The sequence below is a fragment of the Macaca thibetana genome, chromosome 15 (genome assembly GCF_024542745.1).
Source record: "Macaca thibetana thibetana isolate TM-01 chromosome 15, ASM2454274v1, whole genome shotgun sequence".
In the NCBI taxonomy this organism is placed as follows: Eukaryota; Metazoa; Chordata; class Mammalia; order Primates; family Cercopithecidae; genus Macaca; species Macaca thibetana.
The window spans coordinates 98,151,045-98,170,741 of NC_065592.1; the positions used below are offsets into that span (position 1 = coordinate 98,151,045).

The 19,697-nt window shown below is 38.8% G+C and overlaps 1 protein-coding gene across 5 annotated transcripts in view; it reads left to right on the forward strand.

Annotated features, from left to right (window-relative positions):
* The window catches only part of NAA35 (N-alpha-acetyltransferase 35, NatC auxiliary subunit), a 90,153-nt gene that overhangs the window by 38,840 nt on the left and 31,616 nt on the right, over window positions 1–19,697 (forward strand). For all 5 annotated transcript variants that reach the window (XM_050760954.1, XM_050760951.1, XM_050760950.1 and 2 more), the window contains exon 12: window positions 19,333–19,511. In XM_050760954.1, the coding sequence (XP_050616911.1) occupies window positions 19,333–19,511 (179 nt within the window). The remainder of the gene's footprint in view (window positions 1–19,332; window positions 19,512–19,697) is intronic.

The window sequence follows — 19,697 nt, forward strand, 5'->3', positions numbered from 1 at the left end:
CACCTTTTTCATCACCTCTCCTCTTTACTCTTGTGTCTGAGAGATCATCACTTCCATTACACGTGTTAGAAATGCTTGTTCCCCGGTGCTGTAAAGAAATAGCACTTGAACATACATTTTATTTCCTCAGCAAGGCCATTTTTACTTTCTGCAGAAAGGGTACACTCGCCAGCAGTTCTGCCGTGAGAGTACACCCAACAAAGGAGACAGGGTCATTTATAACCTGACGCGTCCACCCTACTGTCGTGTCCGGTTTCTGTTGACTGGAACGGGACCTCACATTCTGTATTTGTCCCAATTGCCTAGCAACTTAGAACTTTTTAAAAGAGGCAAAGGCAGAGGAGAACAAAGAAAGGAGGAAGTAACTTGTGGAATGCTGAGAAAGGTAAAAACACCTTCAAATAAGGAAGAAGAACAGTCTATGACCTATTGCTTCCTTGGACCAGTATAAGCATGCCAGGGCAAATATCTGGGCTAAATTATGGGAGCTAAGAACATAAAGTACATTTGTTTCTTTGTTACGGCTAGCAGATATTTAAGAATGTTAGCACAGGTCTTTGAATAAATTTTTCTTCTAAAAGAAGTTACTATTTATTCCTAATTAGATGGAGAGGAAAGTCTTTGAAGAGGAACCTCTACTTTACTTTTTACACACAGTCTACTCTGAACACCAGGCAGGCCTTAGATATTCTCCCTGTTTTGGAAAAACTTTCAGTCTGTATTTTTCCCGTGTTCTCACACCACCACAACAGTCATCAGCACAGAAGACTTGAGTGATCAACTTCTCTTTTTCCACACACACCAGCTGGGTGCCCTCTAATTAAACTGCCATTGAAGGAGTGTTTGTGGTAGTGTGTATGGAAAACAAACTCCAGCCTCTACTGTCTACCTGGAGGTAATGCCAGATCCCACAGGTTGAGGGCTCAGTCCCCAAGACTGCTCGTGCTCCCCAGACACCAGTTCCAAGTCTGGGTTTCCAGAACTTCTGATCTACTGGCTTTAAGTTGGGATTCCCACGACTCTCTTTTTGGTTTCAGCTGATTTGCTGGAGTGACTTACAGAACTCTGGGAAACACTTACTGTGTTTACTGGTTTATTGTGGAGGGCTATAGGATACGAAGGATACAGATGAAGAGATGCATGGGGTGAGGTATGGGTAAGGGTCTTGGAGCTTCCATGCCTTCCCTGGGTGTACTATCTCCTAGGAACCTCGACGTGTTCAGGTATCTGGAAGCTCTCTGAACTGTGTCCTCTTGAGTTTTTACAGAAGCTTCCTTACATAGGCATGATTGATTAAACCTTTGGCAGTTGGTGATCAACTTGACCTTCAGCCTCTCCCATCCCTAGAAGTTGTGGGGTGGGGCCGAAAGTCCCAACCCTGTAATCCTGCCTCTGTCTTTTTGGTTATGTGCCCTACCCTGAAGCTGTCATTCGCATACCAAAAGACAGCACTTGGAGAGTCTAAGGATTTTAGGAGTTACCTTAGGAAGCAAGAAGAAAGACCAAATACATATTTCATAATGTCACACCCGCTGTGTTCTCACTGCATTCATACAGGCCTCTGTTATATTTTCTTTAGTACATTGTATTTTAGTTTTTTACCCATTTGTCTTTCCATGAGATTTTGAGCACTTTTAGCCCAGGCACTTTCTTCTTGTGTATTGCCATGCTTGGCATGTTGTTGGCACTCAGATTTTATTTATGAACTATGCCTTAAAAAGAATAGTGTACCTCTGTTGTAAAGTTTACAGTGGGTTAATATTTTAGATAATGTGTAACAATTTTGATTGTCCTTAAAACTCATTACAATGGGATGATATTTATATCCTTTTTTTTCCCCCTCAACGACTTGGCCATTCCAGTAGAGATGAAGAGAAATTTATATGCTTCAAATTAGTGTTACCCAGTTGTCGGTCTTGTAACCAGAAAAGCAAATTTTTACTGATTCATACCTCACTCCTTTTCCACACCTATCCTCCATTTAGAGACAGGCATTGTGTTCCTCTTCCCGTACATTTTTCTTTCCTTACTAAAATGTTAGGTAATAGAGCAACCCAGAAGGTAATTTGGGTTAGGAAATGAATATTGTCATAATTTTTATGTTTCTACTAGTTGTGCTAAATTTGTATTTATTTATCATCATTTTCACTTTTTCCAAAAGAGGGAATGTGTTTATAGGATGAATGACTAGGTGGCATTCTGTACCATGGGACATAAGGAGGTGGTTATGCATAGCAATGTAGTAGTACATGTTTACAGAGAGGGATAAAATGTCCACAACTCTTAAATGCTTTGAAATCTACAGCAGTAATACTTTTATGAAAACCACTGTATAATAAATGACTTCAAAGTAATTTGTTGGTTTGTGTATCAACGAGATCTTGAAAGCAAGAATCTTCCGGATGATTGGAATCTGGGTGTTTCTTTTTGCCATGTCTGACTACTCCTGGTCTATTCTGCTCTGTATTTGTAATCAAGCAAACTCTTCAGATGATAATTTCCATGGGATCATTAGTAGATACAGCTTGTGACTTTCCTATATTTCGGACCAGTGCTAAAAATAGCTTGTGCATATGATCACCTCTATTACTCTGGTTTTATAGTATGCCGACAGGCTTCAGGAAAATTGTTTACATAAAATTGGCTTGAATAAACCTTTAAAAAATGTAATCTTATGACTAAGCAAGCGAAATTTTAAATTTAAGAACTACTCACCCTGTGCTTGTGTGTGTAATACCTTTTAGCTGGCGTAATTTAACTTTGTAATTATCCCTTAATCATAAGCCATACAATTCTATAATAAAAAAGTTAATGCCTTCTTAATGTCTATTCTAGTAGAAGAATGATGAGAAAATAGTAGTATAGATTAGTTTTGGTCTCTACTCATTTTGCCTTCCGATTATATTACAACTCCAACTGGTGACAAAATGGCTGTGTAAATCCTGAAATCACTGAGCATTCATTTTAGCTTCTCATTGAAAGGTATATATTCAGTACGAATTGTAAACTGGCATTAAGGGAGAAAGTAGGAATAATGAGACTTGATCTGGGAATTACTTGCTGGTGCATTTACTCAATGCATAGTAATATCTTTATGAAGATGCAGAATACAAAAGCGGTTTTGGAGGTGGATAAGGAGGGCAGCTTACTGATAATGGGATTTTTTGATGTGGTTACATGGAGCACTGTAGTAGTAAAGTAAGTATAGTAAATATTTGGCCCTGGAAAATGGATAGAAAAACAGATTTAGGAGTCATTTTCAGTGCTTATTGAGGGAGTAGATGTGTTTACTTGGGACTTGCTGGATTCAAAGATGTGACCTTGGGTTATATCGTTGTTGAGGGAAGAAAGGAGCAAAAAAATCCAGTGAAACGGATGTTTTTCTTTGTTTTTGCTTGTGCTGTCTTGAATTTTATGGTTCTTTTTTTATATATCTGTGGAAGTTTAGCTCATCCTTTAAAATGATGTTCACATCATCTCCTCCAGGGAGACTTTCCTGGTTCTGTTTGTCAAAATATTTTTTTCTTTCCCTGTTTGCTCATAGTTATCTGTGAATTGGGTCTAGTTTACCCTTTAGATTATGAGCATCTTTAACAGTTGCCAATGGAAATAATATATTTAAATTTATGTTGCCTGAAATTAGTAGATACTCTTGGGGATTGTATTTTCAAATCTAACACACAGTTTCAAGAGGACTTGTCATCTTTTAAAAATAAATTAAAAGATACCTGAATAAACTTGGTGGGTTGAACACATGTATTTGCTTTCTGAAATCCCAAAGAAGCAATGAAGAAGTGATTTTTTTCTTTCAGAGCATAATTGATAAAGATGGAAAAGACAGGGAAAGGGGAAAATAGCAACAAAGTTATTTTAGAAACTGGAAAACAGAAGGAGATTGACTTACCTATCTACAAATAACTGTATTTTTAGCCACTGATAGAGGACGTCAAAAGCAGCCCAGTTGAAACTGTGGATCTCCTGAAGGCTGCATTATTAGCTTGCCAGATACTTCTAGAAATGGGTATGAGAAATTTAGCTGAAAACATGAGAACTGGTTAATAATCTGTTCAGAAGCAGAAATTTCTTCCCCCTTTTTGCTGAGTGACATTCCTGAACCTCACAATACTAAAAGTTTATTCTCTGGAGGAAGGGGACAGAGGGATTCTGTACTTGAGGGTATATGAGGCCCAGTTGAAAGGGTACACATTATGAGAGAGTTAAATGAAAGTTAAGTAGTTATTATTGTGACCTACTTTCTTTCCCCATCTCTCCTTTCCTTGCTCCACTCTGCTTTCAGAACAGTGTAGCCAGGCACATGCTCTCCACTTGAGTTTAGAAGGTTGTTCTTAGGGAAATCTGACAAGTACAAGAGGTGAGGAAAAACAACAGCAAAATCTAAATATGACAATTTCAGCAGTTCCCCTGATAAAATGGCTTGGTTGAAAGCCTGACCTATATTCACCGTGCTCTTAATGTTTTTTTTGGTGTGTGCTCTAGTTTCAAATCTGAGTGTAGAGTTAAGGGTGGAAATCTCTAGCCTGAAAGAAAGGGAATAAAACAGGCAAGCAAACAAAATACCTTAAGAAAAATGAGAAAAATCAATACGTATGTCAAACAAAAATAGGATGCTATATGAAAGGAAAAAAGGGGAATATGTTCTTTGAGATTGAAAATAGAAGAGCATGGTGGGTGGGGGGCAAGGGGAGGGATAGCATTCAGAGAAATACCTAATGTAGATGATGGGTTGATGGGTGCAGCAAACCACTATGCACATGTATATGTATGTAACAGACCTGCATGTTTTGCACATGTATCCCAGAACTTAGAAGAGCAGAAATGACAAAAATAAGTAGAAAGTTTAGAACACAAAGTTGCAGAAATCTTAAGAGTCAAAAATGAAAAGGTTGAAAATAGGAAAGATAAAGATTATACTAGGCTTAGTCGCGAAAGGTCTACCATCTAATAAAGGTAAGTAAATAAAACAAAGGATAAACTAATAAAAGTTGTTCCAGAAATATGGATCAGAAAATAGAAGCCAAAAAAAAAAAAAAAAAAAAAAAAAAATCACTGGATGTGGTAGCCCATGCCTGTAATCCTAGTGCACTTTGGGAAGCCAAGGCAGGAAGATTGCATGAGGCCAGGAATTTGAAACCAGCCTGTACAACATAGTGAGTCCCCATCTCTACAAAAAATTAAAAAATTAGCCAGGTGTGGTGGCACATGCCTTGTAGTCCTTTCTACTTGGGAGACTAAAGTGGGAGGATTGCCTGAGCCCAGGAGGTCGAGGCTACAGTGAGCTATGATTGTACCACTGCACTCCAGCCTGGATGACAGAGAGAGACCCTGTCTTTTTAAAACAGACAAACAAACGTAAGAATATTTCCTGGAGACAGATGATATGAATGCTCAGTTTGAAAGAGCCAATAAAGAGCCATCCAGCACAACTAGAATGAAAACTGACTTGTATTGAGGTGGCATATCATTATGAAACTTTAGGAAAGTGGCAACAAATAGAAGATCCTAAGAGAAAAGAGGCAAAACCGAGTTACATACACAGAATCAAGACAGAATGTCACATGTGCAGCAGCAGTGGAAATTAGAAGTCAACAAAGCAAAAACAAAGATCCTAATGCAAAACTTCCTCAGAGCAATAGCAATGAAGACAGTGTAGTTCTGGATAGATACAGATCAGTGGAATATAATAGAATTGAGAGCCCAGAAATGAACACTCATATTCTCAGTTGCTGTTTGACAAGGGTGTCAAGACAATTCAATGAGGAAAGAAATGTCATCAGAGATGCTAAGACAACTGAATGTCCACATGCTGGAGGATAAAGTTGGTTACTCCCTATCGCCCCTGCTGGTCATATACAAAAGTCAGCTCAGAATGGATCAGTGACTTGAATGTAAGAACTAAAGCTATAGAACTCTTAAAACATAGGCATTAATCTTACACCCAGATTTTAAAAAAAAAAGCAAACCTGAATGAAAAAATGGGCAAGAGATTTGAACAGATATTTCTTCAAATAAGATATGCAAATGAACAAAAAGTACATGAAAAGATGTGCAACAACATTAATCTTCAGGGAAATGCAAATCAAAATGAAAAGTTACTGCAGCCCACCAACTTGATTGCTTTAATAAAAAATAATAAGTGTTGGCAAGGATGGGAAGAAACTGGAGCCCTAATACAGTACCGATTGGAATGTAAAATGATACAGCTCTCTTGGAGATAGTCTGGTAGTGTCTCAAATGTTAAACATAGAATTATCCAAGGGAAATGAAAACATCCATACAAAAAGTTATACACTAATGCTCATAGCAGCATTATTCATAATAGCCAAAAGGGAAAAACAGGCGAAATGTCCAATCAGTGGATGAATGGATACATAAAATGGTATATCCATGTAGTGGTGTATTATTTGTCAATGAAAAATGAAGTACTGTACTGAAGGACCTTTAAAACATTGTGTTACATGGAAGAATCCAATCAGAAAAGACCACGTATTACATGATTTCCATTTATATAAAATGTCCAAAGTTGGCAAATCCATAGAGACAAAGTAGATTCGTGGTTTCCTAGGATTGGGGGAAACATTTTAGGCAGGTAAGAGAGTGAGAGTGATTGCTAATGGGTATAGAGTTTCTTCGTGGGGTGATGAAAATGTCCTAAATTAGGTTGTGATAGTGTCACAACTCTGTGAATGTATAAAAAACCTTTGAATTGTGTACTTTAAATAGGTGAGTTATGTGGTATGCTAATTATATCTCATTAGAATTGTGAGTAAAAGAAAATCACCAGAGAAATGATTTCAGACTTTGGGGGATAATGGTTTCTAATGTTGAATTCTAGACACAAACTATCATTTAATTTTGAGGAAAGATAATTTCAGGCACTTACAGTCTCAGAATTTATCTCACAAAAGTTTTGGAAGATGTGCTCCATTAAAACATGGGAGTAAAGAAAGAGGGAAAGCATGAGGTTTAGGGAAAATGAGAATCCATCATAAAATAATGAAGGAAATCCCCAGGATGGTGGTGAAGGGAGAAAAACACAACATAATAGTTGAGCACCATGTATGGACAAGTCCAGATTGGAGGAAGCCCCAAGGCTCTAGGGAAAATGTCTTGAAGATACAAGACCACTGTTGCGTTTGATATATTCAGAAGAGATTGAGAGAACTGACAAATGGTTTGGGGTTGAATTAAGCCTTATGAGACAATTATTAAACTTCCGAATGCATATGAAAATTAAAATTTTCACATCTGGGCAATGGATAACAAATCATAGTGGTGCTAATGCTGACTGACTGACTTGATCATAATGGTGCAAACGCTGAATATTGATTATAACCAAAATTGTGATGTAACGGTATTGTAGGTGAGGGGACAGAAGTGTGTGCAGGCATATAATTTGTACATGGTTACAGTGCTACTTGTTTTTTGTTTTACACATTATCTCTGACTTCCTCCTTTTCAGGTCTCTGACATCTTCTGGAGATGGAGGAGGAAGTCAGAGATAATGTGTAAAACTAAAAAGAAATTAAGGAGTACTCTAAGCCTGTTTTTTGGCAATATTTAGATCAAGGGTGTCCAATCTTTTTTTTTTTTTTTTTTTTTTTTTTTTGAGACAGAGTTTTGTTATTGTTGCCCAGACTGGAGTGCAATGGCGCGATCTTGGCTCAGTGCAACCTCTGCCTCCCGGGTTCAAGTGATTCTCCTGGCTCAGCCTCCTGAGTAGCTGGAATTACAGGCGCCGGTCACCACGCCCGGCTAACTGTTTTGTATTCTTTTTTTAGTGGAGACGGAGTTTCACCATGATGGCCAGGCTGGTCTCCTGACCTCAAGTGATCCACCTGCCTTGGCCTTCCAAAGTGCTGGGTTTATGGGTGTGAGCCACCATGCCTGGCCAGGGGTGTCCAATCTTTTGGCTTCCCAAGGCCACACTGGAAGAAGAATTGTCTTGCATCACACATAAAATGTGCTAATGAGAGCTGATGAGCCAAAAAAAAGAAAAAATAACCAAAACAAATCTCATGTTTTAATAAAGTTTACAAACTGGTGTTGGACTGCATTCACAGTCATTGTGGGCTGCAAGTTGGACAGATTTGAGGTAGATAATACCAAAAAAGAAATACAGGAGATAACTAAGAGGAAATGGAAGAGATAGCCTCTGGGGAGAGAGAAATGGTGATGTTGGGTGGAGAACATGGTTAGACGATTGATTACTGGTTTTAATAAAAGCCTTGTTCACCTGATTCTTGAGCCACATGGCATATGTGACTGAAAAAAAGTTAAAAATTTTGTGCATATTAAAAATAGATTAAAATATGTAGAATATGATGATACATTACCTGTGATAGGGCTCATTTAACTTCCTGAGGACTGACCTTGGCGCTGAAGACAAAACTATGCTGTTACAACCCAGTCGGCTTAACTTGCCCACGGTGGCAGTGTATTGTGCAACAGAGGTGGAGCTGACTTCATTTTAAAATCACAAGCCATTAGAGAGTACTAAGCCGTGATGTGCTAGTGCCAGGAGCCTGAGATGTTTATTCTTTTAGTTCAAAATTTTTTCTGTTTTTAAGTCCATGCATACCCACAGATGTGTGCTTGTGTGTGTCTAGAGGATTTCTGGTTTGGGGATGGTACTGTGAAGATGGCTCTGATGTTTCTACTCTCTAAAACCAGCCAAAATCTACAAGGAATATGGGAAATAGAATCTTTCCAGTGTCTTAAAAAATAGGGAACACTTATAACCAGAATCAAAACAGAATGGGACCCAGGAGAGGGAGAACATTGAGAATGGATACTTAGATTTTCATGGTGTAAACATAAGTAGACCTGCAAAGGACAGTGTTCTCACAAGAGGTTGACATAACTTGAAGGGACAAAACTAGGGATTCTCTTGGAATAATCACAGGTGTGGAGTACACAAGCTGACTGTGTTAAACTATGTGAATAATACCTTGGGAGAGGCAGAGGAGGTGGGACTCTGCCAGAAAACATGCACATTGCTGTCTTTGTTTCTGCTGCAAGACAGAGGAGATGCTGTGGATGTTTTAGTAGTCTGGTTAACTGGTAATCTTTGTGTCAGTAAAAGAAACGCATGCCCTTGGGCACATAACATGGCTTAAGGAAAGTCAGGCCTCCTGCTAGTCTAGAGTGCTATTCTAACACCTCACTCAAAAAACTGGTTCAAGAAGCACTCCTTCAGTGATATCATAATCAAAAAAGAAACTGCATAGTATTTATACACAAATATTCCAAGAAAATAGCACAAATCAAGAAAGCAGATGAAAAACACTGCTCAGAAACACTTTTGTACAAAAATTGAAAGAATTTATTTAAAAATGACCTCTGTAGAACAAGAGCAGAAAGCAAAAATACTAAGACTAAAGGAAGAAATAACAAATAACAGAAAGGGAGTAAAAGTGACCAGGCAGAGTTCAGGAAAGCAGTATAAGAGAAAAATCCTGAGAGATCTCATTGAAAATAGCAAAAGTGTTCTAGACATTGCTGAAAAGCCATGAAGGACTTTGAGGGCCAGGTGCTGTGGCTCAGGTCTGTAATCCCAACAGTTTGGGAGGCCGAGGCAGGCAGATCACCTGAGGTCGGAAGTTCAAGACCAGCCTGACCAACATGGAGAAACCCCCGTCTCTACTAAAAATACAAAATTAGCTGTGGTGGTGCATGCCTGTAGTCCCAGCTACTTGGGAGGCTGAGTCAGGAGAATCGCTTGAACCTGGGAGGCAGAGGTTGCAGTGAGCCAAGATCATGCCATTGCACTCCAGTCTGGGCAGCAAGAGTGAAACTCGGTCTCAAAAAAAAAAGGACATAGAGGTCAGGATTGAGGAAAAAACTAAGTGAAACAGAAGTGAGCAAAGGAGATTTGAAGTATGATGAGGAAGTAATAGCAAAAGAAGACTCAGTATACATATAATTGGTGTCCCTTAAGATGTGAACCGTATAATGGAACAGAAAAAAATGTTAGACATTTCTAGAAGAAACTAGAATTAAATCCGTAAGTGTGCATTGAAAGAGTATACTGTGTTCCAGGATAAATTAATAAAGAATTATTAATAGTAAAATAGAGCCTAGTAAATTACTTAAGATCTAAAGCAACCTATATTGGCTTCATGGTTCTTCACATCACCATCAACACAGAAAGTAACATAACACTATCTTCAAAGTCCTCAAGTAAAGAACTGTGACCTGCTGGGCACAGTGTTTCACACCTGTAATCCCAGCACTTTGGGAGGCCAAGGCGGGTGGATCACAAGGTCAGGAGTTTGAGACCAGCCTGACCAACATGGTGAAATCCTGTCTCTAATAAAAGTAGAAAAATTAGCTGGGCATGGTGGTGGGCACCTATAATCCCAGCTACTCAGGAGGCTGAGGCAGGAGAACTGCTTGAACCTGGGAGGCAGAGGTTGTGATGAGCTGAGATCGCGGCATTGTACTTCAGCCTGGGCAACAGAGTGAGACTCAAAAAAAAAAAAAAAAAAAAAACTGTGATATGAAACTTTTACACCCATTCCAAAGGTCTTCAACTGACACTCGTACAAATATTTTTAAACTAGCAAGAACTTGGAATATTTTTCCAAAAACCTTTTCCCTGGAGGAGAAAGACTGAAATCAGGAATGAAATTCAGCCTACTGAGACATAAATGGAAAAGCTGTGACAGGACAGACATTGAGCATTGATTTGGTTTCATTGTATAACTGTAGTTAAAACGCTGGAAATTGATTTTACTAAATATAATGTAACAGAAGTGTCAAGAATCTTGACGATATAGAAGTAATTAACCAAAGTCAGGAAGTAATGGGGAAGACTAATTTTCTTTTATATGCAGGGATCCAGAGATACTGGTTAAAGCTGAGAAATCATCTGTAATATAAAGATAGGTATATTTCAACATGTAGAGGTAACAAATGGTGATAGAGATAAGACTATTCAAGTTTGGTGCTTGTCGTAGTTCATTTTGTGTTGCTGTAACAGAGTACCTGAGACTGGGTGATTTATTTTGAAAGAGGTTTACTTAGCTCATGGTTCTGCAGCCTGGGAAGTTCAAGATTCATGGGACATGCTCAGCTTCTGATGAGACCATGCACTGGGTCAAAACATGGCAAAGAAGTTTAAAGCAGACACGTGGAAAGAGGAACCAAACAGAAAGAACCTCCCTTTTAACATTACACTATCGTAGGAACTAATCCGTACCTATGAGAACTAATCCAGTCTCACGAGAGTGAGAAGGCATTAATCTGTTTAGGAGATATCTGCCCACTTTACTCAGACATCTCCTGTTAGGCCCCATCTCCCAACACTGTTGTACTGGCAGTTAAACTTCATGAGTTTTGGTGGGGACAAAAACACATCCAAACCATAGCAATGGCCAAAGGAAGGTAAAGGGAGGTCTTTAGCATTATCGTTGTTTATTATCGGTAAGAAGATTAACAGATACCTTTCTGAAGGAATAGAACTTTAGAGATATTAATAAAGTTGTAGATACAAAATTAATAAAAGACTTCTCAATTATCAGAAAATACAGCAAAGAATGAACTTAATGAAAGATAAAGGGAACCATGTATTTCCAATTTAGTGATAACAAAACTAAGTTCTGATTGTTGCTCCTCTTTCCTTCTCTTGAAAAAATTCACTCCTAATGCCATGAGGTGGGTCTGAGCACAATGGGCATGTGCACTAGAGCAAGACTTTGGAGCCTGCCTTAGGGATGAGGATGGTGTCCACATGGGAGAGAGGAGTAGCCTGACATAAGGTGGTGTAACCATGTGGGTAGGTGGAGAGTCCTTTTAGCAGGGCGAGGCCTAGCATGGGCCATCAAAGTCTGTGTGGAGTAAGGAAGTGTCCATGCAGAATGGTAGTGGAATGGGGAGGGCATCTGCAAAGAGATAGACCTAGAGCAGGAGTTTGGAACAGTTCAAGGTACCTTGAAAGCATCACCATGAATGGGTAGCCTAACTGGATTCACTGCTTCTTATAGAAAGATATCTCCACGGGAGTGTAGCTGAGCTTGGGGTGCCTGAGCCTAAGCAGGATCGAGAAGGGGACCATGTGGGAACAACCTGGCACTGTATGTCAGGAGCCTAAGTAGGATGAGGAGGGTGTGTCTATGGGAAGGCAGCCTAGTACAGGGTTTTGGAGTGTAAAGGCAGGGAATAGAGAGAGGCATGGGGTGTGGGAGTCCAGGCAGGGTAGGCTCATGTTAATGAGGCCTGGCAGAGTAGGGTGGTGAAACCTGAGGTAAATTCATGGAGGTGGTTGTGTACAGGGCTGTCAGAGACCAAGCCAGGTAATGAGGGCATCTGTGCATGGGGGTGACCAGGTGCAGGGTTTCAGAGCCTAAGCATGTTGAAAAGGGTGTCCTTGTGGAAGGTTGCCCAGGTATAGGTGTCAGATCATAAGTGGGGAGAAGAGGCTGTCCAGGAGGACAGGATGGCATGAGATGTCAAAGCCTAAGCAGGAAGAGAAGAGTAGAAAGGTGGCCCCATGTGGGAAGTTGCAGCCTAAGCAGATTGATGAAAAGCTTATGTGCAGAAAAGTATCCTGTTGTGGAGTATCAGAGCTCAGTTGGGGTGAGGAGAGCATCTCTAGAGGAGTGCCAAATGGAGTGGAGGTTATGGTGGCCTAACATGTCAGTGAGAGATTGTAGTGGACTGAATGATGGTCCCAAAGCTATCAAGGTCCTATTTCTACTTCTCAGAACCTGTAAATATCTATTTGGGAAAGGGATCTTTATAAATGTGATTGTTAAGAGTCTTGTGATGAGGGGGTGATCATGGATTGTCTGGCTGTACCCAAATATCGTTAAGTGTCCTTCTAAAAGAGGTGGATGGGCCGGTCACGGTGTAAGTCTTACTCTGTCACCCAGGCTGGGGTGCAGTGGCACAATGTAAGCTTACTGCAGCCTTTGCCTGCCAGGTTCAAATGATTCTCCCACCTCAGCCTCCTGGGTAGCTGGGATTACAGGCATACACCACCATGCCTGGCTAATTTTTGTGTTTTTAGTAGAGATGGGGCTTCACCCTGTTGTCCAGGCTGGTCTTGAACTCCAGACCTCAAGTGATCCACCCACCTTGGCCTCCCAAAGTGCTGTGATTACAGGTGTGAGCCACCACATCCAGCTAGGAAAGGCTAATCTGTAGGGACAGGAAGAAGTACCTTGGTTGCTGAGCATTGGAGTGATAGACTGGGAAATTGCACAGAAAAACCTTTTGGGGTGGTAAAAACGTTCTTTTTGTTGATTGTGGTAGTTACATGGTTGTACATATTTTTCAGACCATTGAACTGTACATTTGATGTTTGTATTGTATGTGAATTATGCCTCAATAAAATTAGAAAAAGGAAGTTTCTCCCACACATGGAAGAAACTTGTAGTAGTGATTATTTCTCAAGAGATATACTGGGGATCACAAGTGGGCGACTTTTTTTCCCTTAAACTCAGTGCTAAGAATGAGATTTTCAGAAAACCCTTTGCATCTATTACCTATTCAAAAATATACACTAAAAAGTGTCAGATATGTAGATTTGTATGGTATTACACCCTAGGTTACCCTCACCAATGACTAGGGTATGATATTTATTGAGGCCATGCCTTGAGTTTAACAGTTGTGATTTAATACTATTTTGTAACATTTTGGTTAAATATAACATAAAGCTTACCATTTTAACCATTTTAAGTATCACTGACATTAAGTACATCTACATTGCTGTGCAACTATCATCACTATTTCCAGAACTTTTTTATGTTCCCAAACTGGAACTCTACCCCTTAAACATGAACTCCCAGTTCCCTCCTCCCCACAAACCCTCATGGCCATTATTATACTTCTCTCTCTGAATTTGACTGTTCTAGGTCCCTCCTACAAGTGATATTATACAGTACTTGTCCTTTTGTGTCTGGCTTAGTACACTTTTACAACTTTTTGTAGAAGGAAATAAAGTAGCCAAGAAGTGCAGAATAACATGACCGAAGCTCAGCAGCTTTTATTTTGTTTTCCAGAATTCTTTCCAACTTAAGGGCAGCCAAAACTCATTATTTTAATAAACCTGATTATAAATTGCTTATGTAACTCATGAAAGTTATGTCAAATAAATTATATAGTCTCTCTCTTGACTAATACATTTCCAGATCTTTAATTTTGACATCTAATCTACTTTTAGAATAACTTACTTTGTTCATTAAAACCAAAGTACTTGTTACCATAAATCTTTTATCAAGGGAGAAGGGGAAGGTGAAGAGAAGTTGGTTAATGGGTACAAAAATACAGTTAGATAGATGGAATATGTTCTATTTTTTGATAGTGTAGAAGGGAGACTGTAGTTATTATTTTGTTGTGTATTTCAGAACAGCTAGCAGAGAATTGGAATGTTACCAGTACAAAGAAGAGAGAAGTGTTTGAAGTGACAGATACCCTAATTACCCTGATTTGATTATTATACATTGTGTACATGTATCAAAATTTCACATATACCCCAAAAATACATACAACTGTTATACATCAGTTTTTAAAAAAGAAAAAGTTATTATGTAATGACCATGTGCTGTTGGTAATACTTTTCTGTTGTTAATAATGAAGACCAGTGACCTAACAGGAATTTTAGGACTTTCATAGTTTAAACCTGTGTATCATAATGTTTTGAAAATATCAGTTATACTTTATTATTTTAAGAGAATGCTAGTTGAAGGGAAGATAATCTTATTTGGCCCTCTTGTACTGAGTGACTTTAGCATTTTATTTATTTTTAATTTTTAATTTTTTGAGATGGGGTCTGGCTGTTTTGGCCAGGTTAGTCTTGAACTCATGGCCTCAAGCAATCCTCCTGTCTCAGCATCCTAGTGGGCTAGGATTACGGGCACGAGCCACTGTGCCTGGCTTAGCATTTTATTTATGAAGTGTTTTAACAAGAAAACCAAGATAATTTTTATATACCTATAGACTTGTGAAATAAGAAGGAAGCTCTGAAAATTATGTTGTCTAATTTGTATCCAGTTCAGTTCAGGAAAACTTCAGTGGGCATATGCTAGGTGGGAAGTGCCATGAATTATGTTTCTTTCTGAGCTCATTTAGTAAGGGGCATTAGAGCCTGTTCAGGTTATTTCCATATAAGACAACCTGAAATAGTGTGGTAGAGGTATGAAGTACAGTGGGAAAATGTTAAAACAGTTTATTCTGGGAAGATATTGGGTTTGATAAAGCTTCTTTTAACTTTTTATAATTTCTACTGCCTTGAAACCAAATGCAATCTCCTGGCTACCTTTTAGCCCCTCAGCCGTAGTCTACATCCTGAATAACTGGTTTGATCTTTTATTGTAACTGGGTTCTTACCCTCTTTTCTAGTCAAGCAACTTATGATGTCTGGTATAGGATGGTTACTAAATTCTTATGCAGGAGATTCAACAACAGCTGAGACTTAAAAATAGCCATTAGCAACTCCTTTAATCATTAACATGGACCAAAAATGTAGAGGAGAAAAAGTTTAAATATATGTGGAGAATGGAGAGGAGTATATAGATAACTTCTAAATTTATCATAGAAGCTTTGTTTCCAGTCTATTTATAGGCTTCTATTTTTACTTCCTGAGTTTAGAGAAGTTAGGAGTTGGAAAATTGCAACTCCTTAAGGAAAAAAGAAAAGCCATATTCTCTGTCCTGTAGGCCAGTGGTCCCCACCCACCCTTTTTGGCACCAGGGACTGGTTTTGTGGAAGACAATTTTTCCACCAACAGGGGTGGGAGGAGGATGCTTTCTGGTTGATTCAAGTGCATTACATTTATTGTGCGCTTTATTTCTATTATTACATTGTAATATATAATGAAATACACACCTCACCATAATGTAGACACAATGGGAGCCCTGAGCTTGTTTTCCTGCAAGTCGACAGTCCCCTTTGGTGGTGATGGGAGACAGTGACAGATCATCAAGCATTGGGTTCTCATAAGAATCGTGCGACCTAGATCCCTCATTTTCACACCTCAAAATAGGATTTGCGCTCCTATGAGAATCTAATGCCGCCGCTGATCTGACAGGAAGTGGAGCTCAGGCAGTAATGGGAGTGATGGGGAGCGGCTTAAGTACAGATGCAGCTTTGCTTGCGTGCCCACTGCTCACCTCCTGCCATGCAGCCTGGTTCCCAATAGGCTACAAACCGCTACTAGACCTGGGCTGGGGACCCCCGCTGTAGACCTTTTACATGCTTGGAAGACCTTGTCTTGACTAATACTTTGTCCTTTGAATAACTCAAAACTTTTCTAGGAAGTCGTTCCTGTAATTTTTCAATGGATTATTAAATCCTGGGTGTATCCACACTGAATTATGATTGCTTGTTGTATTTGTGTAGACCAGTGTTTCTCAACTGGGGCCTCCCAGGGACATTTGGCAATGTCTGGATGCATATTTGGTTTTCACAGTACAGCGGGTGCTACTGGCATCTCGTGTGAAGAGATCAAGTGCTGCTGCTTTTTAGTTTGTATAAAAGTGAATGTAGTACAGAATATAATATTGGTTGTCCATTTCCCATTATTACTTTCCATGGTAATACAGATTTTCATGAGTGGCTATTATCCATTTAATTTTCTACTTGTGACATAGGCCTCTAAAAATGTGTGGATTAAGAATAAAAGAATATTCCTGAATAATGATTTTAGATGCACGTTAGAATGCTTTCAGGGAAAATAAGGGTGATACACTATTGAAGTATCTGAATTCCATGCATTTATTAAAACTCAAAATATATTTGTGTTGGTATGGTGAAGAAGCTTTTTATAGCAGTGGTATTACTACTTTAGTTCTATATGAAGTTTTCAAACTATTGCATTATAGTAGAAACAGCCTTTCATTTTATTTTGAGCGTGCTGCATATCTTGTTACTGAGCAAACATATGAGCTGGGTATTTAGGTGTTTGAGAAATTAAGCCAGTTCCTGCTTTCAGAACAGCTCAGAGAGAGGGGAAAATGACATAACTCCATATAGACAGTGCGGTAGTATATATAGAAAGTACTGGGGAGAGTTGAGGAGGAGAAGGCATTCAAGCTGTTTCAAAACTACCAGCCTAATCATAGGGGATAGGTTTTACAGGTAGAGAAAACAGTTTGCGTAAAAAGTAAAGAGGCATAAAAGAGCATGAAATTTGTGAGTCACTGTGCATGCTTATAGTTTACAGTGCTTAAGGAGAAGGGAGTGTTCAGAGATCATTTTCAGAAAAAGGTTAAAACCATGACTCTCATACAGATATAAAACAAAAATGAATGTGACCGGGTGCGGTGGCTCACGCCTGTAATCCCAGCACTTTGGGAGACTGAGGCAGGCCGATTACTTGAGGTCAGGAGTTCAAGACCCACTTGGCCAATATGTTGAAACCCCATCTCTACTAAAAATACAAAATTTAGCTGGGCATGGTGGTGGACACCTGTAATCCCAGCTACTTGGGAGGCTGAGGCAGGAGAATTGCTTGGTCTTGCCACTACACTCCAGCTTGGGCAATAGAGTGAAACTCCATTTCAGGGGGGAAAAACAAAAAAAGAATGCTAAAATCATTCAAACACATGTTATAGCAGTTCAAATGTAAACTTTTAAACAGCACACATTTATATGAAGTAATGGAATGTTGAAATAAGTTGTAAATGGTAGCAAAGTTGTTTTTTTTCCATAAAAGGGGAAAGAAGTCAATGAATTTCTACTAGATAGGATAGAAATTGCATGTTTGTCACTTGCCTACAATTTATAGATTTATGGAATAGCTCCCATGGAATCAATCTGACAGTGAGTAGTTTTCCATTGGAGTGCAGTTTTTTTTTTTCCATAGGGAGAGCAGGAAATTGGAAAGTACCTTCCAGTGTTCTACCAAAGAATCTGTACTGTATATAATAGGGAGTCAACAAAGTTTTTGGATTTGGAGAATGAAACGAGGCTGTGTTTTAGATGAAACAGTTGAGGTGGCAGCGTATAGGATTAATTGAATGAGGGAGCAATCAGTGCAGTTAGGCTGTTGCAGTAGCAGTAAGAGGGAAGAGGAGGGACAGATCGAGTATACATTAGGAATTAGAATCTTTAAAACTTATTAGGCATAGGCAAGGCAATGAGAAGAGACAAGGCTTCTGGCTTAAGCAATTGTAAGGATAGTGGGTCATTTTACTGAGAAAGGGGGCCTGTAAGAGGAAAAGCAGTGTTAGGGGAAAAACAAAGAGAGTGTTTGGACATTTGCCTTTTGAGATGATACAGCATACCAAGGTGGAAATGTTCCTTATGCAGTTATAAGCCATAGGTTTGGAACTAAGAAGGATTGTGGGCTAAAGATTTCAGTCTGGAATCATCATTTAAATCGGAATTTGTATTAGAATAAGTAACATCAACCAGTTGCCTAGGGAGAAAATACAGAGAAGAGGAAAAAGACCAAGAACCCTGGGAACATCTTTATTTGCATGGTCCTAAAGAACAATTATGGTGTATATCTCAGGGGCATTATAATATGGTTGTCAGTCTTTTGATTCTTAATAACAACAGCTTTTCAGCTTTAATTTTATCTTTCATTGGCATCTGAAACCATATTTTTTCTTAGGTTGTGGTCTGTTTGTAGACTAGCAGGAGAACTTTGAATAAAAAATTCTTATTCATGTGTCATTTTAGCGATATACTCCCTCATTTTAGATTTCAAGTTGAGAAAGACTTGGTTTGGAGCTATGCACTAGTGTGAAAAGTGAGATCACCAGTGGACAGAGAAGAAAGAGGAACTCACCCTTAGGTGTCTTACAATACTGTCTTTAAAGCATTGTGGATTTCTGTAATTACATCTCGTACCAAATGCATTTCGGACTCATTGAGGGCTAAGGGCTGAGGGCTATGCTGCTTTGCTCTGCTATTTAGGATTATTGTATAGCTAAGTTTGAATGGATTCTACTGTTTAGTAATTGAGGGGAAGAGAAGCCTACATTATTTGTGTTCCCATTTTACCTTTCTTCACAATTTCATGGTTAATGTATCGTTTCCTCTGTGTTGAAGGAATATAATGACCCTATTTTTTCCTCGGAGTTTTTTCTTCGCGTTCATTTTGACGTAGAAACTCGCCTCCCTCACCACTATCACCACCATGTAGGAAGGAAGTACAGTTTTAGGTTATTAAATCTACTTATTTAGTTTTTCAAAAATGTATATATATAGATGTATTCTAAACTATAAAATCTGTTTAGAGGATTTTGTGGTTAAAATTTGTTTGAAAAAGCTTTTTAAACTGGCATTTTTATATTTAATAGCATTTGCAGTTTTAAATTCAGAGAAACATTGAAAAATTTTACTTTCGTTTTTTCTTTTTAGATCATCCAATTATGATGGGCTTTGAACCCCTTGTGAACCAGAGGCTACTTCCACCTACCTTCCCTCGATATGCAAAAATAATTAAAAGAGAAGAAATGGTCAGCTATTTTGCAAGATTAATAGATAGAATAAAAACTGTCTGTGAGGTTGTGAATTTAACAAATTTACATTGTATCCTGGTAAGTACAAATCTCTGTTCCTGAATATAACTTCCATTTAAAAAAATGGATACATAATAATTGTACATATTTATGGGGTAGCTTTGGTTTAACAACAGAATAGTTGATCACTTTATAGACACTGACCAAGGGTAAATACTACTCTTTGTCTGTTTTCTGTGATAGCTAGAGGATTAAGTGGTTCAT